The following is a 15646-nucleotide window of genomic DNA, read 5'->3' as shown; positions in this document are numbered from 1 at the left end:
AAGCATCCAAGTGATGCATCACAGGCTTGCTGTATCAGGGAATGTTGACAAATAAATGAATGTGCTGTTTTCTTTGGCATTTAAGCCTTTTATTCAACCCTCTAAGCTAAAGACAGGTGATTTCTTAAAATGGATTTACATGCTAGCAGATATAAATAAGCACTTAAAGTGACAGTAGAGATGAGATCTCTATAGACTTGCAAGTTATCAGAAAAAGAAATTTAAAAGGTGAGAGTAGTTTTCCCATTTAAAAAATACTTTCTAATTAGTTTAATATGATTTGATGCAATGTTTCACAGCCTGATGAACAAGTAGCTGAATAGTTTGGACAGCATGTGTCTAATCTTGTTTTCAATATTTTGTTTTCTTTAAGCAGGTAGCAGAGCGTGCATCTGTCTCTTCATCACTGATCTCCATTCTCGCACTCTTTCTTTTCCTTCTTCGGGCAAAATATTTTTGCACTTGCTTCATCCCAATAACATCATTAATCCCAGGATCTTTATGTGTGGAAACTAAGCACAGCTTTCAGTGCTTTATTGGCCTGTGCTGAGACACCCAGGGACACATCCCATAGGAATCCATCTATCCTGGGAAAGTCTGTGCTGTGTGCTCTGTGTGTGGGATTGACTTCTACTGGCCAAGGGTGAGGAGGTGACAACCTCTCCCTGTGGCCATAAGGAAGCCATCGGGTCATGCACAGCGTGACCTTGAAAATCAGGCTTAAGCACCTGCTCTGACGACTAAGTTCAGGAAATTAGTGAACTGTTCTCTTGTAAATGCAGGCGAACCCAATGGGAAGAAATGACGATGTCTGACTCAATTCAGAAGGCTGAATGATTTCTTTATTATAACTATGCTAAAATACATTAATATACTATATTAGAAGGAAGATACTAAAACTACATACTACTTTCTCTAACACAACTGGTGACCCTCTTGCCAGAGTCCATTCACAGGTGGACTGGATTGGCCATCAGACTCAAACAATCCTCACCAGAATCCAATCAAGCACTCACTCCAGGTAAACAATTCTCCAAACACATTCCACATAGGAAAAACAAGGAGCAGAAATAGAAATTGTTTTCTCTTTCATTTCTCTCTGTGCACCTCTACAAAAAATCCTGAGAGGGAGAGAAATGTGCTTGCCACACTGTTCAGGTGGTCTGTTCTAAATGTCAAGCTGAAGCAGTTGGTTTAAGCCCATCTTAGATGTTTCAGCATGGTGTCTGCTTGTAAGATATGCAGTGTGGCAGGTCTGGTTTTCTTCTCACATTTTCAGACTGAGTCCTGGCTTTGCAGCTGTGAAGAACAGGGACTCTGGAACACCCCTTGCCCTTTTCTCACACAGTAGGTGACCAGACCTGTCAGAAGTCTCATGGGGATAGTCTCTTCCCATTTGTGACCTTCACTCACTATTGGAATTTGTGTAAGGTAAAGCAATGTGTGATGGATGCTCTTGTCATGTATTGACTTATTTAAATCCTCTCGAGAGAGTCTGGGCATCCACTTCCTCCTCCTGGGAACAGGAGATCTTCAGCTGTCCTGCAGCCAAGGAAAAGTACTGATCAGACAGGTGAACATAAAAAATACACGTATCAAAATATATATTTCTAGAAGTATATATGTGTGTGCATGAGTAAAGCCAGTTGTTTATTTTCCCCGTATCTATTGCCTGGGAGTGCTATTACCTGGTGCTTAGCCCTCAGGACATTTTGTGTGGTTGTAGAATTAATTGGTATGTTTGGTGGGGTCTTCTAGTGATAGACATTTGGGGTATTTTGGTTAAGAGTTAGTTTTATGGATACTCTCACTCATACAGAATCAAATTATACATGTGCAAATAAAGGAAAGAAGGATACAGTTACCTTTATTATTCATTTGATTGACAAAGTATGGGAATAGAGTGTTTCTTTGTCCTTGTAGAAGACATTTGTTTTTCTTCAAGCACTTTTGTGAGCAAATGAATATGTTAAATTAGGTTCTGTAGAGACTTGTTGGCAAGTGGCATAAGGAAGCATGTTTCCAGCTTTGCAGGGATAGTTTATTTTCTTAATCTACCAGATTAAGTATTAGGTAGACTTTTTTAATGAACAAATGGCAGAGGACATGCTAAGACTCTATTCTTTGATCCTCCTGCTCTCAGGTCTGTGACCACCCTCTCTTTCCTGAAGGGGAACCAAAATTCTGTGTTCTGCAGAATCAGTGCAGACCCTTTCTGGCATACAAGCCTGTCTCAGATCAAACACCTCCCTTGGAAAATACTGGCACACGTTAGAAGAAAACAAACCAAGCCAGAAAAAAACCCCATCTGTTAGTTTCTTCACAGGTTTCACATTTGTTTGAAGTATGCTGGTCAAAAAAACACAACATAATCACATGGAGAAAAACACCCAACAACATAATCACATAGAGAAAATATAAGTTCCTCACCTCAGAGAAAAGTCTTCTACAGCATCTTTGAACACTTTGGAGTGGATTCCTCTCAAAGCCATCTGAAAGGTTGGTGTTTACCTTAAGATTCAAATGAACTACAAAAAAAGGCAAGAGCAGAGGGCAAGCCATCCCCTCTCCTCTGGTAGCTGTCTTCAGAGGGGTGAACCGTATTTTGGCAACCCATCTCTTTTCTGACCAGACAGGCTGCCAACATGGCTGGCTAAGATTAGATGCCTGACTCCTGAAAAGCTAAATTTAAGTGGTAAGGATCCCAACCTTAAATTTTTAATCTTAAGACAAAATGAGTGGTTGTGGGTCCCTCAACAGAGTTTACTGTTCTTTTTCCAAAAATCCAAGTGCTTTGTGTCATGTCAGATCAATTTTAAAGACTGGCTGCCCTTCAGTTGAGATGTGGTATTCCTGCTGCTAGATCATTCCTGCTTTGCAGATAATGTAAAAAAAAAGAAAATAGGCCCTCCAGCTGCACACTGAGCAGTGAGGAGCCTGGAGCTGGGAACAACAGAGTGCTCAAGTGATTTTGACCAGTACATCTGAATAAAACAACCTTCATAATATTTGAACAACAAAACACTTTACTGCTCTTAGAACAGCGAACCCCTTTGCACACAATAGCAAAGCGAGTTATTGCTGTTGCTAGAGCACAGTGATATCTCATTAAGGGATCCATGTCTTACCTTTCCAGCATTAATCACTGGAAATTCTCACAGTACCAATAAGCTTTTACTTGTACACAGTGAAAATAATGGTCTCACCTATACACAGTGAAGTCAGAGAGAAGGCAATGGTGCAGAGCCACAGGTAGCTTTTAATCCTGTATAGTGAAATCTGGCAATGTATCCTTATACAGAAGCTAAAATACTCTGCTTGAAAATAAGGACAGCAACACTCAAAAGCCACTTCTTGTAGCATTGTATTTGCTGCTTCTCACTTTGAAAACAGAAAGTGTGTGTGCCTTTTAAAAATCAAAATACACAGAAAGCAGAAAATTTAATGGCTTACTTTTGTAATAAGACTCAGGAACAGGAACCCATGAGGATTTTCTTCCTGATGTTGAACTTCACATCTCACACTCGGAGAGGCCACATGCTGGCTTTGGCTCCCAGCACTGTCCCCAAATGCCTTCCGGCGTGGAGAAGAGAAAGCCTTCTCTGGTTACCTCCAGATTTGTCCTTGGACTGCAGGAAGAGAGGGAAAGGACAAATCAGTGTTGGCATCAGGAAAAGACTATTGTCTGAGCCCCTTACTAGAAAGTGAGTGCACAGCACTACAGGAAATTCTGGGGTTTCCTTCAGCCAAAATATGTCTACAAAACCATTCCTTTCCCTGGGGACAGCAGCAGAAGGTCCATTGCTGTTCCTACACTCCTTCAGGGATGCTCTATAAAACAGAGAAAGAAACATCGGGCAGAGTAAATATTACCAGTCCTACTCATTGCTGCATGCACAGTGAAAATAGTCTGTTTCTGCTCATGGATGAAATAAAATCTCATGGATTTGATGAAGAGCAAAGAAAGAAAGTGCACAAGTACTCAGAGACAGACACAATGCTTCTGGAGACATGATTATAGAGCTACTCTCCTCCCTGGTTATTTCAAGAGCACATAAAGTTCTACTACAGTCAGCTCAAAGCATGCTTATCTGTACCTTGAAGGACTTACTAGTGTGCCAATCTTCACACTTAGAGTCACGAGCCCAGATACCCGCATCTTTCCCCTAATTCCTCCTAATACACCTGTGACAGGGAGGGGAAAACCAACTTCTTTCAGAAGAATAATAGGGCTAAGCCCAAAGGTGAAAGCTGGCTCAATGTGAGCACTATTTCACACAGAGTCAGGAGGAAAATGATCCTAAAGGCCTACAAAATTCCTTAATCTCAGCTGCTAGAACTACCTGTATGTTTTGGAGCGACTCATTGTCTTGTCAGAGCTGGACGTCATTCAGGAAAACAAATTGCTTTTTTTATTCCAGAAGCATTCCACCCCAATACCAAAATCTTTGCAGAGAAATGCTCCTCTCTTGACTTTTATCTCTGCATGTGGCACAGCTTGTACAGAGAGACAAAGGACACAGCCATGAGGCAGAAAAAAATCAACGTACTGAGGTGCTGCATGAGAGCACCCAATGTGGGTTTGTTCCATTACCCACACAAAGGAGGTTCCAGGCTGTCCTGGCTGCCAGAGCCAGGCAGGATAACTGGGGGCAAGGGCATGGAGGGGGTTCAGACTAAAGTAAGGATAAATGTAAGCTTCAGCCATGCAAACAGAGGCAAGAAGCTCTTTGCTGAAAGTAATTTCCCCTCTTTCAGCAGCACCATCTCCTGACATATCACCATACTCCTTGTTTGCAGTGCTGGGAAAAGGAAGCTGGAGAAGGTGATTTCCTTACATTTCTGGATTTTTTCAAGCCTGAACAAAAGACTTATTACTTCTGACATTGGATTCCTGTGTCTGATGAACCCCTGACTTCCCTTACTTGAATAAGTAGCTTAATTCATAGAGGAGCTGATTTCATTTGGTGGTGTTGAAGTGTTGTCATCACAGCATCATTCAACACAGGATAGGAAGGTGACCAGGAAAAACTGAAATTAATAGTGCTTTCATATGGCCTTCCTAGAAGAGTGTGAACAAAAAGAAGTCATAACTGTAGAGGAAAAATTGCAATTTCTGTATGGAAAGGATTCATTCTGCCATTTGCTCTCTGGATCATTATATTTGCTTTCCACCACCACCATCACTCTTTTACTGTAAGATAGCAACTTTTCAGAAACCTAATCTCCATTGACATTTCACCTCTACTTCATTGGCTCAGACAACTTTAAGTGACTTGGATAACATTTAGTGAAAGAAAACAGCCTGAATCTGATCAAACATTCTTTTCTTTGATGGAACACTTAAAAGCAAATGAACAAAAATACATAAAATATATGGTTAGTATCATCATATGTTCTTAATTTTGTTGGGTTATTGAATTACAGGGACTGCAAAAGGAGATATTGTATAAATCCTGTGTGAACATATGGCATTTTTTCCCCTCTTCTGAGACTGCAGGCTGAATCTATGCAATCCTGTTAACAAAATGAGCCTTGTCATTTGAGGAGTAGTGCTTAATGACGGTTGTCAGTCATCACTAGGTACCACACTCAAGGGACATCTTGGTACGCTTGTGACAGACAGCATAGATATTGTCTGGAGAAGGTTGTGCAGCAGCTGTAAGAAAGCCTAGTGGAGAGGAAATGAGGATTTAAAAAAAGAGTGAGGAAATCAGATACAGCTTTTCCAGCCCCCGATCACTGGAGCAGATGATTCTTCTGCTCAGGTATGAGCTCTGTGTGTCTGAAGTTAATGGCTGGATGGGAGATGGCTGCTGCTGAGGTTTGACTTCAGTCACCCAGAATCGCAACCTTGTTTTGATCACACCTGGACAGATGAAAACCCTCTTTCCCCCCCAAAATAGTTTACCATATAATCAGCTTTCCTTCCCATTCTTCACAGTCTTTTTCACTGAGGGCAAATGTAACCAGCACAGCTATGTCTGAGGCAGAAAGGGATCGAAATCATTTGGCAGTTGTGACTTTCACTGCCAGTAGCAGGAGGTAGTGGAGGGAGGCTACTGCCCATCCTTGTGCCCTGGAGGGGATCTGCTCAGTGCCAGCAGAGGTTCTGGAGCTGGCACAGGACCCTGCTCCCACTGCCAGAGACCTGCAGCTCCCAGCTCAGGTATACCTGTAGGGATTGCCTCCCAAACAGCTCTTTGCCTCATTTGTCCTTATTAATTTGCCATGTGGAAGCCAAAGAGATGCAGGGGTCAACTCAGGAGTCTATGCACACACTGCTGCCATGAAAACGTGCTCTGTATCCATGAGTGACCAGAGACTGAGCCTGTCAACCAGAGAAAAGGCTTTTCAAGCATTTCTAGTATTACTATTACATTTCTAGTAATAGTCACAAGGTCATTCAACACAGGTAAGGGCAGTAGGAGATTTGGAGACTCTGCTGCAAAAGTCCTTTATCTTTTTTTTTCAGCCAAGGGTCAAGTGAGACTGCAGAGCAAGAAAAACAAATGGGACACCAGCCCCAGGAGACCTGATGCAGGAGGCCAGTGGAGGCTGCCGAGACAGCAGGTTGTAGCACACATAATGCTGCTCACATAAAGCTGAGCAGTGAAACTGCAGCGCTCTGGGGCCTGTAAAACTGCTCCCTGCTGCCTGGCTGGGACAGCAGTGATGATGGATTACACTGGCTCCACTCCGCAGGACGCCCAGCCACAGGAACACTGCCTGCTCCCTGCTGCTGGATACTGCTGATGTCTCAGGGGGCTGCAGCCAGCATCTCCTACACTGAGCTGCTCCCCAGGGACCAGCCCTCGGCTCACATCAGCTTTTTTCTCGTGTGAAGCCAGGAAACTCCTTGAGGATTCAAAAGTGCAACACACCCCACCTAATACCTTCAGTCTTGATCTTCATGTCCAGAAAAGCAGCTATGAATACAACACACTACAGAACAATAAAAGTTGTATAAAAAGAAAGGAAATAAATGACCTTGAAGGGGCAAATTCAAGGTTTAAAGTTAATTAGCCCTTGAACTGTTAGGCCCAATTATTTCCAGCAGTCTCTGACATTTCGAAGATTAATTAGGGAGTCCGTTGTCATGTCTCATAAAGGACCACCATTATGCCAGAGAAAATCTACCTGCTTTCTGCACACTATGTCTTGAAATTTTGCAAAAAAACTAATTGGGTATCTTTGATAAAAGCTTTCTGATTGTTATATCCATTTTGAGGAATACATTCTATTTATATGCTGAAATAAATCTGGCAGATTTGAAGGGAATGTTTAACTCCCTGGATGTTTATTTGAACTATTGGTAGCTCCTAGGAAAAAGGTCTTTATATTCCTCTACTTTCACAATACTCTTGTTGCATCCAGCATAGATTATGCTGTAGTGCTGTACCCAGTATGTATAAATTATTTATCACATTTACTCCCGAGCAGATCCGTGCATGTTACTGTGTACCTGTCACTGAAATCAGCCTCCTGAATGATTTCTCAGCAGCAGAAATACAGCTCCACAAATCTGAGTAAGGAGCAGCCTCCTGCAACAGCAAAAGCAAGCCATCTCCTGGGCTAGACTGGCAAGGGCATAGCTGGCAAAGTAGGGAATGGGATTCTTACACTCTGGAAAATAGGAGAGGATGCAGTGGATGGCTATGATGGTGCTTAACTAGTTGGAAAATCCAATTTAAGACCCTGTTTTCAAGGGAAAGACATAGCAGGTAATTCCCAGAAGCTTCTGTCCTATTCTGGTATATGTTAACCCTTTGCTTTTCCCCAGGACAGACCAGCTCCCTGCAGAGCTGGAGAGAGAGGCCACGTGCTGAGCTTTCTGCTCACCAGTGCAGTGAGCTCTGCAGCAGTGAACCAGGATTCTACCTGCAAGTCTGCCTGTCTCACACCATTTAAAATGTTGTTGTGAGCTTCTTAGCAGATAAAAAGCCCTACCTGGCTCACAACAAAGTTTGAAGCTTTGACATGGGGATCGTGGATAGGGTCCTTCAGAAAAATTGGAACAGAAAAAAATCAAAAGAAAGGAAAAGGAAATGAAAGCCCATTTTAGACACAAAATGGTTTCTGGCTTACAGCCGTGCAGATATTTTTAACATGTCCATCAATACAGTCTCTGTGCACAGCAACTGACTGATCTGTGACTCTCTATTCATGCTTCTATCTCTCCCTCAATGTCCAGAGTATGTCCTTAAAAGAATAATTTGGTCATAACTATTTTTATTTTCCTTTCTCATCAGGGGATACTTATGTGAGAACTGAGGTCTAGGGAGGTGGGACGTCTTGCCAGAGAGGTGGCAGATGTCCCATCCCTGGAAACATTCAAGGTCAGGTTGGATGGAGCTCTGAGCAACCTCATCTAGTTGAAGGCGTCCCTGCACATTGCAGGGGGTTTGGACTACATGGTCTTTAAAGGTCACTTCCAGCTCAAACTATTCTGTGATTCTCTTGGAAAGTGGTTGTTTCTGTGATCCTTTTGGTGTCCATCGGAGGGGGGTTCCATGGCCATGGCAGAGCTGTGTGCAGCAGCCAGTCTCCTGCAGGGGCCCCCTCAGCCCCAGCACAGCGAGCTCAGAGGCCCTGGGGAACATGCTGCCCAATCCATGCCATCAAGACGGGAGTCACCAATGAGCTCTCTGACCTCAACCAGCTGAGGTACATGCCTACAAACCAGTGCAGCTGCAAGACAAGGTCCTGAGGAGGACAAGGCTAGGACTCATCCTAATCTCCTTCAGCCATCTCAAAATTAAACAGCTAAGCCAAGTTGAGAACCTCTTTTGAAAAAGTTTCTTTTTAGTAGGTTCTCCCAAAAAGAAGTTTGTCTCATTGCAGGGCATGTGGGATGGTTCACCCTCCATCACTTGTAGGGAGAACCTGTGGTAGTCATAGGGCCTGGCCCCAGAGCTCAGGGGATGATCCTGACTTAGGTTTTCTCTCTCTGGGAGTTAGACTTGAACATTTAAAACCCTAAAACAGAAGTGCTTTGCTCTCCTAGTGACCCATTCAAGGTCATAGAGTTGGCAACCAGACCAGGAAATTATGTGCCCCAGCCACAAGCCTGTTTTCTCACATGTTTTTCTAACCATTTTCAAATCTACCAGGAACAGATCAGGAAAAAAAAAAAAAAAGCCAAAAACAAAAAAAACAAACCTGAGATTCCAAATGCCTTCTAATCTTCCATACCATCAATGCCATGATCATAAATACTCACTGGAACCAACCCAAGAATAGTTTACAATTTCATCTTTCAAGGTCTACTTTTATAAAAGCCAAGAGAAAAAGTAGTTCCTCTACAGAAAACAGTTAATCATTAATGGTACATGCAAAACATAACATGCTTTACCCTTTGACATGGTAGGAGCAGCATGTAAGTGGAAATGAGAGGATATATTGGCTTTTGTTCCTTCCAGAAAAATCTGCCTCGCTGTGGAAAGGAAGGAATTGAAATCTTTATCACCTGAGCTTAGTCAGGAGGCTGCCTTTGAAAGGGAGAAATTGGTTATTTTAAAGCTGCTAGCTTGTAGCCACTTCAGTAATTCTGCCTAACAAATGCAAAGTCATTCATGCTTTGTGATTGATGTCCAGCATCAGACAGGGAAGTGCTTAGTCAGCCTTATTTTGCTGACTCACTGACTCAGCTTTTGCAGGCACAGCCCGTCTTCCCTGGGCAGTGCTTTGCAGGGAGAAATGTAGGAGCTGGCAGGCAAACAGGCTGGGATCAGCATCCTGCACACTTCTCTGTCACCTCACCAGCACTCAGAGATGCTGCCTAAAAGATGTGTTCCTGGATCCTTTTGGAGTCGGACCCAAAGTACTGAGTACCCTCAGCTCCTCAGGTCAGGAGGATATAAGGATGCTTGGCATATTGCACATCCAGCCATTTATTTCCCGGGAATAAACAGGGCAGCATTCCTTCGTTAGGTTTTGCAAGAACAGATCTTTAGAGAAAATCAGCATTTATAAAGGTATTTTTGTAAATTCACCCATCAAGTGCTTTGCAGCCCTAGGCTCATCCGCTCTTAAAAAAAAAAAAAAAAAAAAAAAAAAAATTGAACAGAGGGGAAAAAAATTACAAAATCAGACGTTTTTCTTGGTTTCCCTGGCCAGGGCGTTGAGAGTGGCGATGCCATCTGCTGGCAACAGAAAGCCGGGTCCCCTCGTGTCTTTGCAGCTTGTACTGCATAGCCTTTGGTGTCACTGTGATGATTTTTTATAAATGAGGTGCTCAGCCGTGGCACAGGGTGGGTGTCCCTGTGCAAGGCTTGCAGAGTGGGATGCTCAGCCGTTTGTGTCACGGGTGATCCCCACGGGAATGACTAACCCCTTGGGAAGCAGAGGTCTGTACACATGCTGTTCACAAGATGTAAGAGGATAATACTGTGTCTGGGTTTGCTGGGGAAGGGGGGATGCTGGGCAGGATGATGCTTTCTGCTCAGACACTTCCACAGGCACTGTGCTCATGTATCCCAAATTTCCCCCTCTGTGAGCCCCTAACATACGGTTTTGCATCAGTAGCAGCTGAAGTCCCCTGAGGTAATGCAGGAGCTCACAAGGAATGATACGAAGGGAAACAGCCCAGAAGCAGGGACTGGAAATCATGAACCTCCTGCAGTGCTGGGTCTGCTGCCCACTCAGCAGCATAGTCATGCTCCTCCCCACTCCTGTGCCTACCTGTCTTAGCAGAAGGAAGCAATTTCAACAGCCACAGGAGCCCTTCCCTGACCTTACAAAACATGTCCAGCCGGGTGAGGAACGTCTCTGAGACATTCACAGGAGCTGTAAATCTTATTCATGTATATCTGCATCAGCTGTTCTGGAAGGGAAGGTGGGCAGCATGTCTGTGCAGGGGCCTTCCTGTCCCATGGGCACACCTTCTCCTCCAGCCCCCCAAAGCCCACAGGAACCATACAATGTACTCTCTGGCCATCTGATCATTTTGGCCAGAGGCAGCCAGTGCTGCCTAGGAGTTCATGTACCTGTGCATTATTTGCCCAACACACACATAGGGTCAGAGCTGGGACTGAATAGGCTTCACCTCTCATCTTGCCCTGGGAGAGCTTGGTTGTCTCTCACCCACATGTTTAGATCAGAGTGCGTAGCTAAAAACTGTAGGTAAGTAAGTGTAAGATGGAGGCTTGGAGAGGCAAATACAATAATTGCAGAGCTAAGGAAGATTTGACCCTATTCAGTTTGCAATGTCTTGGCACCTAGGATCTTCCCAAAGACTGTGCAGTGAGCTGTGGGCTGTAGCTGTGGGGTGAGGCACACTCTGGCACAGCAAACATGTTGCAGCTTCTCCTTCTGAGCAAGTAGTTCTGAAAGAAAGATTGGATGGTTAAGTGCATACAGAAAATCTTCTGAAGCCAATTTTCCAGCCCCCAGGCAATACTAGGAACTCTTGAGAGGACTATCCAGGGGCTATTATCTATGGTGGAAGCTGAAAACAATCCTGGGTCATTCTTCCAGACTTCTTGGAAAGGAGTTCTTCACCTTGAAGGAGAGCTTTGCGCTGAACACCCCAGAGCTGAAGGAGAGGGAAGGAAAGAGTGGGGTGGCAGAGCCAGGGGAGCAGGCAGCCCTGTGCAGCAAGTGGCCACAGTGCCACCACTCTCTTCTGCTGGGCCATAAATGGAACAGCGGGGGATCTGGAGCATGAGACTCCGGCACAGGACAGAGGGTAGGCACCCACCGAGTGGCTCCCATGGGCTGTGCCGGCTGCTGAACCCTCACAGCGGGGCAGTGCGTGCCCTGACCACCAGCCTGCTGCTTTTCACAATGGCATCGAGACAGCTTGAGCACTCTGAGTCCTGGAACCCTGGGAGCTGAACGCCTGGTTCTGACCTTGCCAGCACCCTCCCAGGATCACAGCGACACAGAGGAAAGGGAAGAGAAAAGTGATGTTTCATGCCTGGGCAGAGACCAGCTGATCTCAAGAGGAAGCATAAAAACATAGTTTCTGATTTAAAATACTCTCAAACAATTTCTTACTGCCCTTTCTCATTGGTATGGCTGTGATTAATGACAACAGACTCCCACCTAGCAGCCGGGATAGCTGCTCAGAAGTGAGAGGGAGTGTGTCAGGTGGTGACAGCTTCTTCCAGGGCAGGCAGGCTGTGGCTTGGGCACTCAGTGAAGACAACCACTTAACCTTTCTGTGAAACAGCAGCATTTCAGCTGTGACTCCTGCAAAGAGCTTTGCTGAGGACTGGATTGTGGTGACAGCCAGGCTGCTCCAGCACCATTTATGCAGCATTGGAACTGGGACGGCAGGTCAGTCTCTCCAGAGATCATTATCGGTGTGTTGTTTGGCCAGCAGTCAACCCTCTACATTGGCTGTTAATTCTGATTGAAAGATACCCTGTATAAAGTCATACGATAGAAAATGGGGACAGGAGAGGGGGCATGAACCGTTTACTTTCTTGCCTAACTCATCTGAGGAAGCTGCAAAGAAGAACTTGCCATTCTTAGCCATTTGCCCAAGTCTGTGTGCAGCTGGGGAAAGAAGAAGTGAAAGGAAGAACCTCCTTCTTGGGTACCAGAGGGAAGCACGGTGCTGATAGAATGCAAAGCTTAAGTCTGCAGCAACCAGGCCAAAAATGCACCACGTAGGTAAGAGCCCTAAGGCAGTCCTGCCTAACTGTACATGCAATGAGAACATACAGTGCCAAGGGATCTGAGCTAATTGCCCTTCTAGCCTGCACTCTGACCCTGGGCAAGTCTCTTCACCTCTGTGCTCTGTGTTGGCTGCTCAGATTTCAAAACCTCCAGGCTCTCCCCACGCATTTGACACAGTGCCTTGGACTGCTGCAATCCCACTGATAATAAACTGGTGGTGAGGTCTTTCACAATGTCCGTCAGCCCTGACTGAGCAAGCCAAGCCCCTTATAACCTCACTCTGCTTGAAATGTTTTGTTCTGTACACTCCTTGAAATGTTTTGTTTCTACAGCTCTTTCTGTAAGGTAACTCCTCATTGTGGCATCAGAGACCTGAAAAATCTGACTCTGGATTCAGGAACTCCAGAAACTGAATCCCTTAAATCCTAATTATCTACTTCATAATGACTTGGAAGCCAGGCCACATTTCTTTGCTAAAGTTAAGTTGACTGTTGGAAAAAAAAAAAAATCAGATCTCAATTATTATTTAATAACAATTTATTTAATTCCTCAATGTTTTATCGGTTATTTTCTCCTTTATTTGTGTAAATGAATGTCTGGAAGGACTCTTGCTCCCTTTTGATTAATGTGCTTATTAGCTGCCCTCATCTCATCCATTTTCTGAACAGTTCTGAGTTCATTTAAACGAAAATGCAGTATTTTATTTGGTTGTGGTGGGCTGACCTTGGCTGGTTGCCAGATGTCCACCAAAGCCATTCTGTCATTTCCCTCCTCGTCTGGGCAGGGAAGAGAAAATGTGATGAAAGTATTGTGGGTTGAGGTAAGGGCAGGGAGAGATCACTCACTAATTACTGTCACAGGCAAAACAGGCTTGATTTGGGGAAATTAGTTAAGTTTATTACCAATCAAATCAAAATAGAATTGTGAGAAATAAATCCAAATCTTAAAAACACCTTCCCCCCACCATGTTGCTTCTTCCCAGGCTCAGCTTCACTCTTGAATTCTCTACCTCCTTCTCCCTACAACACAGAGGGACAGGGACTAGGGGCTGTGCTCAGTTCATCATACCTGGCTTCTGCCACTCCTTCCCCCTCAGGGGGAGAAGAGGTCACACTCCTCCCCTGTTCCAGCATGGGGTCTCTCCCAAAGGAGACAGTCCTCTATAAACTTCCTCAATATCCTTCCCACAAGCTGCAATTTTCCACAAACTGCTCCAGAATGGGTGCAATTCTTCAGGACCAGGTTGCTCCAGTGTGGATCTGCAGTGGGGTCACAGCTTCCGCCCACAAACCTGCTGCAGTGTGAGCCCCTCTCTCCATGGGGCCGCAGGTCCTGCTGGGAACCAGCTCCAGCATGGGCTTTCCACAAGGTCACAGCCTCCTGTGGGCTTCCACCTGCTGTGGTGTGGGGTCCTCTGTGGGTTGCAGATGGGTATCTGCTCACCCAGGGGGTGCCATGGGCTGTAGGGGAATCTCTGCTCCAGCTGCCAGAGCACCTCCTTCCCCTTCCATCTTCTTCACTGACCTTAGTGTCTGAAGGGCTGTTCCTCTCACATGTTCTCACTCCTCTCTGGCTGCACCTGCTGCTGTGCAGTGTTTTTCCACCACTTCTTTGACTTGTTATCCCAGAGGCACTACCACTCTTCTTGGCCAGCAGCAAGTCCATCTTAGAGCCTGCTGTCATTGGCTCTGTTAGACAGGGCCATCTTCTCAGAGAAGCCCTGTAGGCCTTCTCTGTAGCCATGAAAACCCAACACATCAGTTTATAAATAAATGTATCTAGTGGTATATAATCACTGTGGATATAAATAATATACCATTTCATGAACAGATAAACCGTGTTCTGCTGGCACACTGCAAAAGGTGCTACCCAGCCTAGCTCAGACCCTTGTGTGCAGCACATTGTGCTTGGAGGAGGCACTGGCTGTCCAGGACCTGGAGGCTCTTTCTACCTGGGCAGAGCCTGGTGGGCTCCAGCAGATGAGCTCCTGCAGCTCTGGCAGGCTCTTTCCCAGCAGACCTGCCCATCTCCCTGCAGGTGCTGCCATGCCCCGGGGCTGGAGCAGCCCTCACATGTCAGAGCAAACCCCAACACTGACATACAGTCAAACTCCAAACAACTCCTATCATGCAATCCAGTTGGAGGGTGTGGAAAACCCTGGCATGGCCAACCTCTTTGGGACTTTTTCTTTTTAACCCAGCAATAACACTGTGGAATTCAGTGAGGCTATCCCAGCTCTGAGAAACACCTCATTAGGGGAAAGGACTAATGAATATTTACATTCCTTCAGAGACTAAACTTATCAGCAGAGATGGATACAGCTGAATGGACATGGGCATGCCGTTCTTGCTGTTGATAACGAGGGAATAAATGGGGTTACTGCAGTCTCCTCCAACAGCTGTATCTGGGGCACCAGAAATCCTAGGGTGAGGGTGAGCAAGCTATCAGTCCATTATACCAGCTGTCAATATAAAACCAGATTTAAATTGAGGAAAGTTGGAGGAAAAATCTTATGGGTGGGCAAGAAACTCCCCTCCCTGGGAGTCTGCTGGCCTGGAGGTAGCCACCATCCCCAGCCGGGGCTTCAGGCTGCTCTTTGAGGTCTCTGGGTCCTTGCTGCATCCCTGCTGCCATTTCTCTACTCACACCCTTGACAACTTCAGGGGCTGCATGGCTCGCTAGGGTTTCCCGGATGCAATGTGTCCAGTAGCTGCTTCTTCTGGGCTTTGTCCCCACTTGCTCCTCCTTGTTAATGAGACCAGTATGGCTTCCAGGGTTGCCAACTGCCCAGCCCTGGCTGTGCTACATTATTTTCACCCATGAGACTCATTTCATTCTCGGGTAGAGAGTGAAATTCCCAGGCCTAATTCTTCTAGGTTTCTTTCCTTCTGTGAAAGGAGATCAATTGATGTTATTGTCAGACGGACTTTGCAGGCATCATCAGCGTCCAGGATGTGGTTTCACGCAGCAGCTTATCCTGGGGATCCCTGTAGACTGCCAACCCAATGACTGCTTGTTC

General features: G+C 45.3%; 1 protein-coding gene across 2 annotated transcripts in view; it reads right to left on the bottom strand.

Annotated features, from left to right (window-relative positions):
• Nucleotides 1-15646, bottom strand: part of KATNAL1 (katanin catalytic subunit A1 like 1) — a 108631-nt gene continuing 92985 nt past the window's right edge. Inside the window, exons 11-13 of one of the 2 annotated variants that reach the window (XR_005980626.2) lie at nucleotides 3454-3629; nucleotides 2431-2492; nucleotides 1-1542 (exon numbers count right to left, since the gene is read on the bottom strand). Coding sequence is in view for 1 of the 2 variants with exons in the window: in XM_030274644.4 (XP_030130504.1) it covers nucleotides 3512-3629 (118 nt within the window). In the remaining variant the exon portion in view is untranslated. Of the gene's footprint in view, nucleotides 1543-2430; nucleotides 2493-3439; nucleotides 3630-15646 lie in introns of those variants that run through there. The other variant, XM_030274644.4, reaches the window with a different exon arrangement.

The sequence above is a fragment of the Taeniopygia guttata genome, chromosome 1 (genome assembly GCF_048771995.1).
Source record: "Taeniopygia guttata chromosome 1, bTaeGut7.mat, whole genome shotgun sequence".
Classification (NCBI taxonomy): domain Eukaryota; kingdom Metazoa; phylum Chordata; class Aves; order Passeriformes; family Estrildidae; genus Taeniopygia; species Taeniopygia guttata.
The sequence above is the reverse complement of the archived record's forward strand: the minus strand, read 5'-3'. Positions and strand labels throughout refer to the sequence as shown.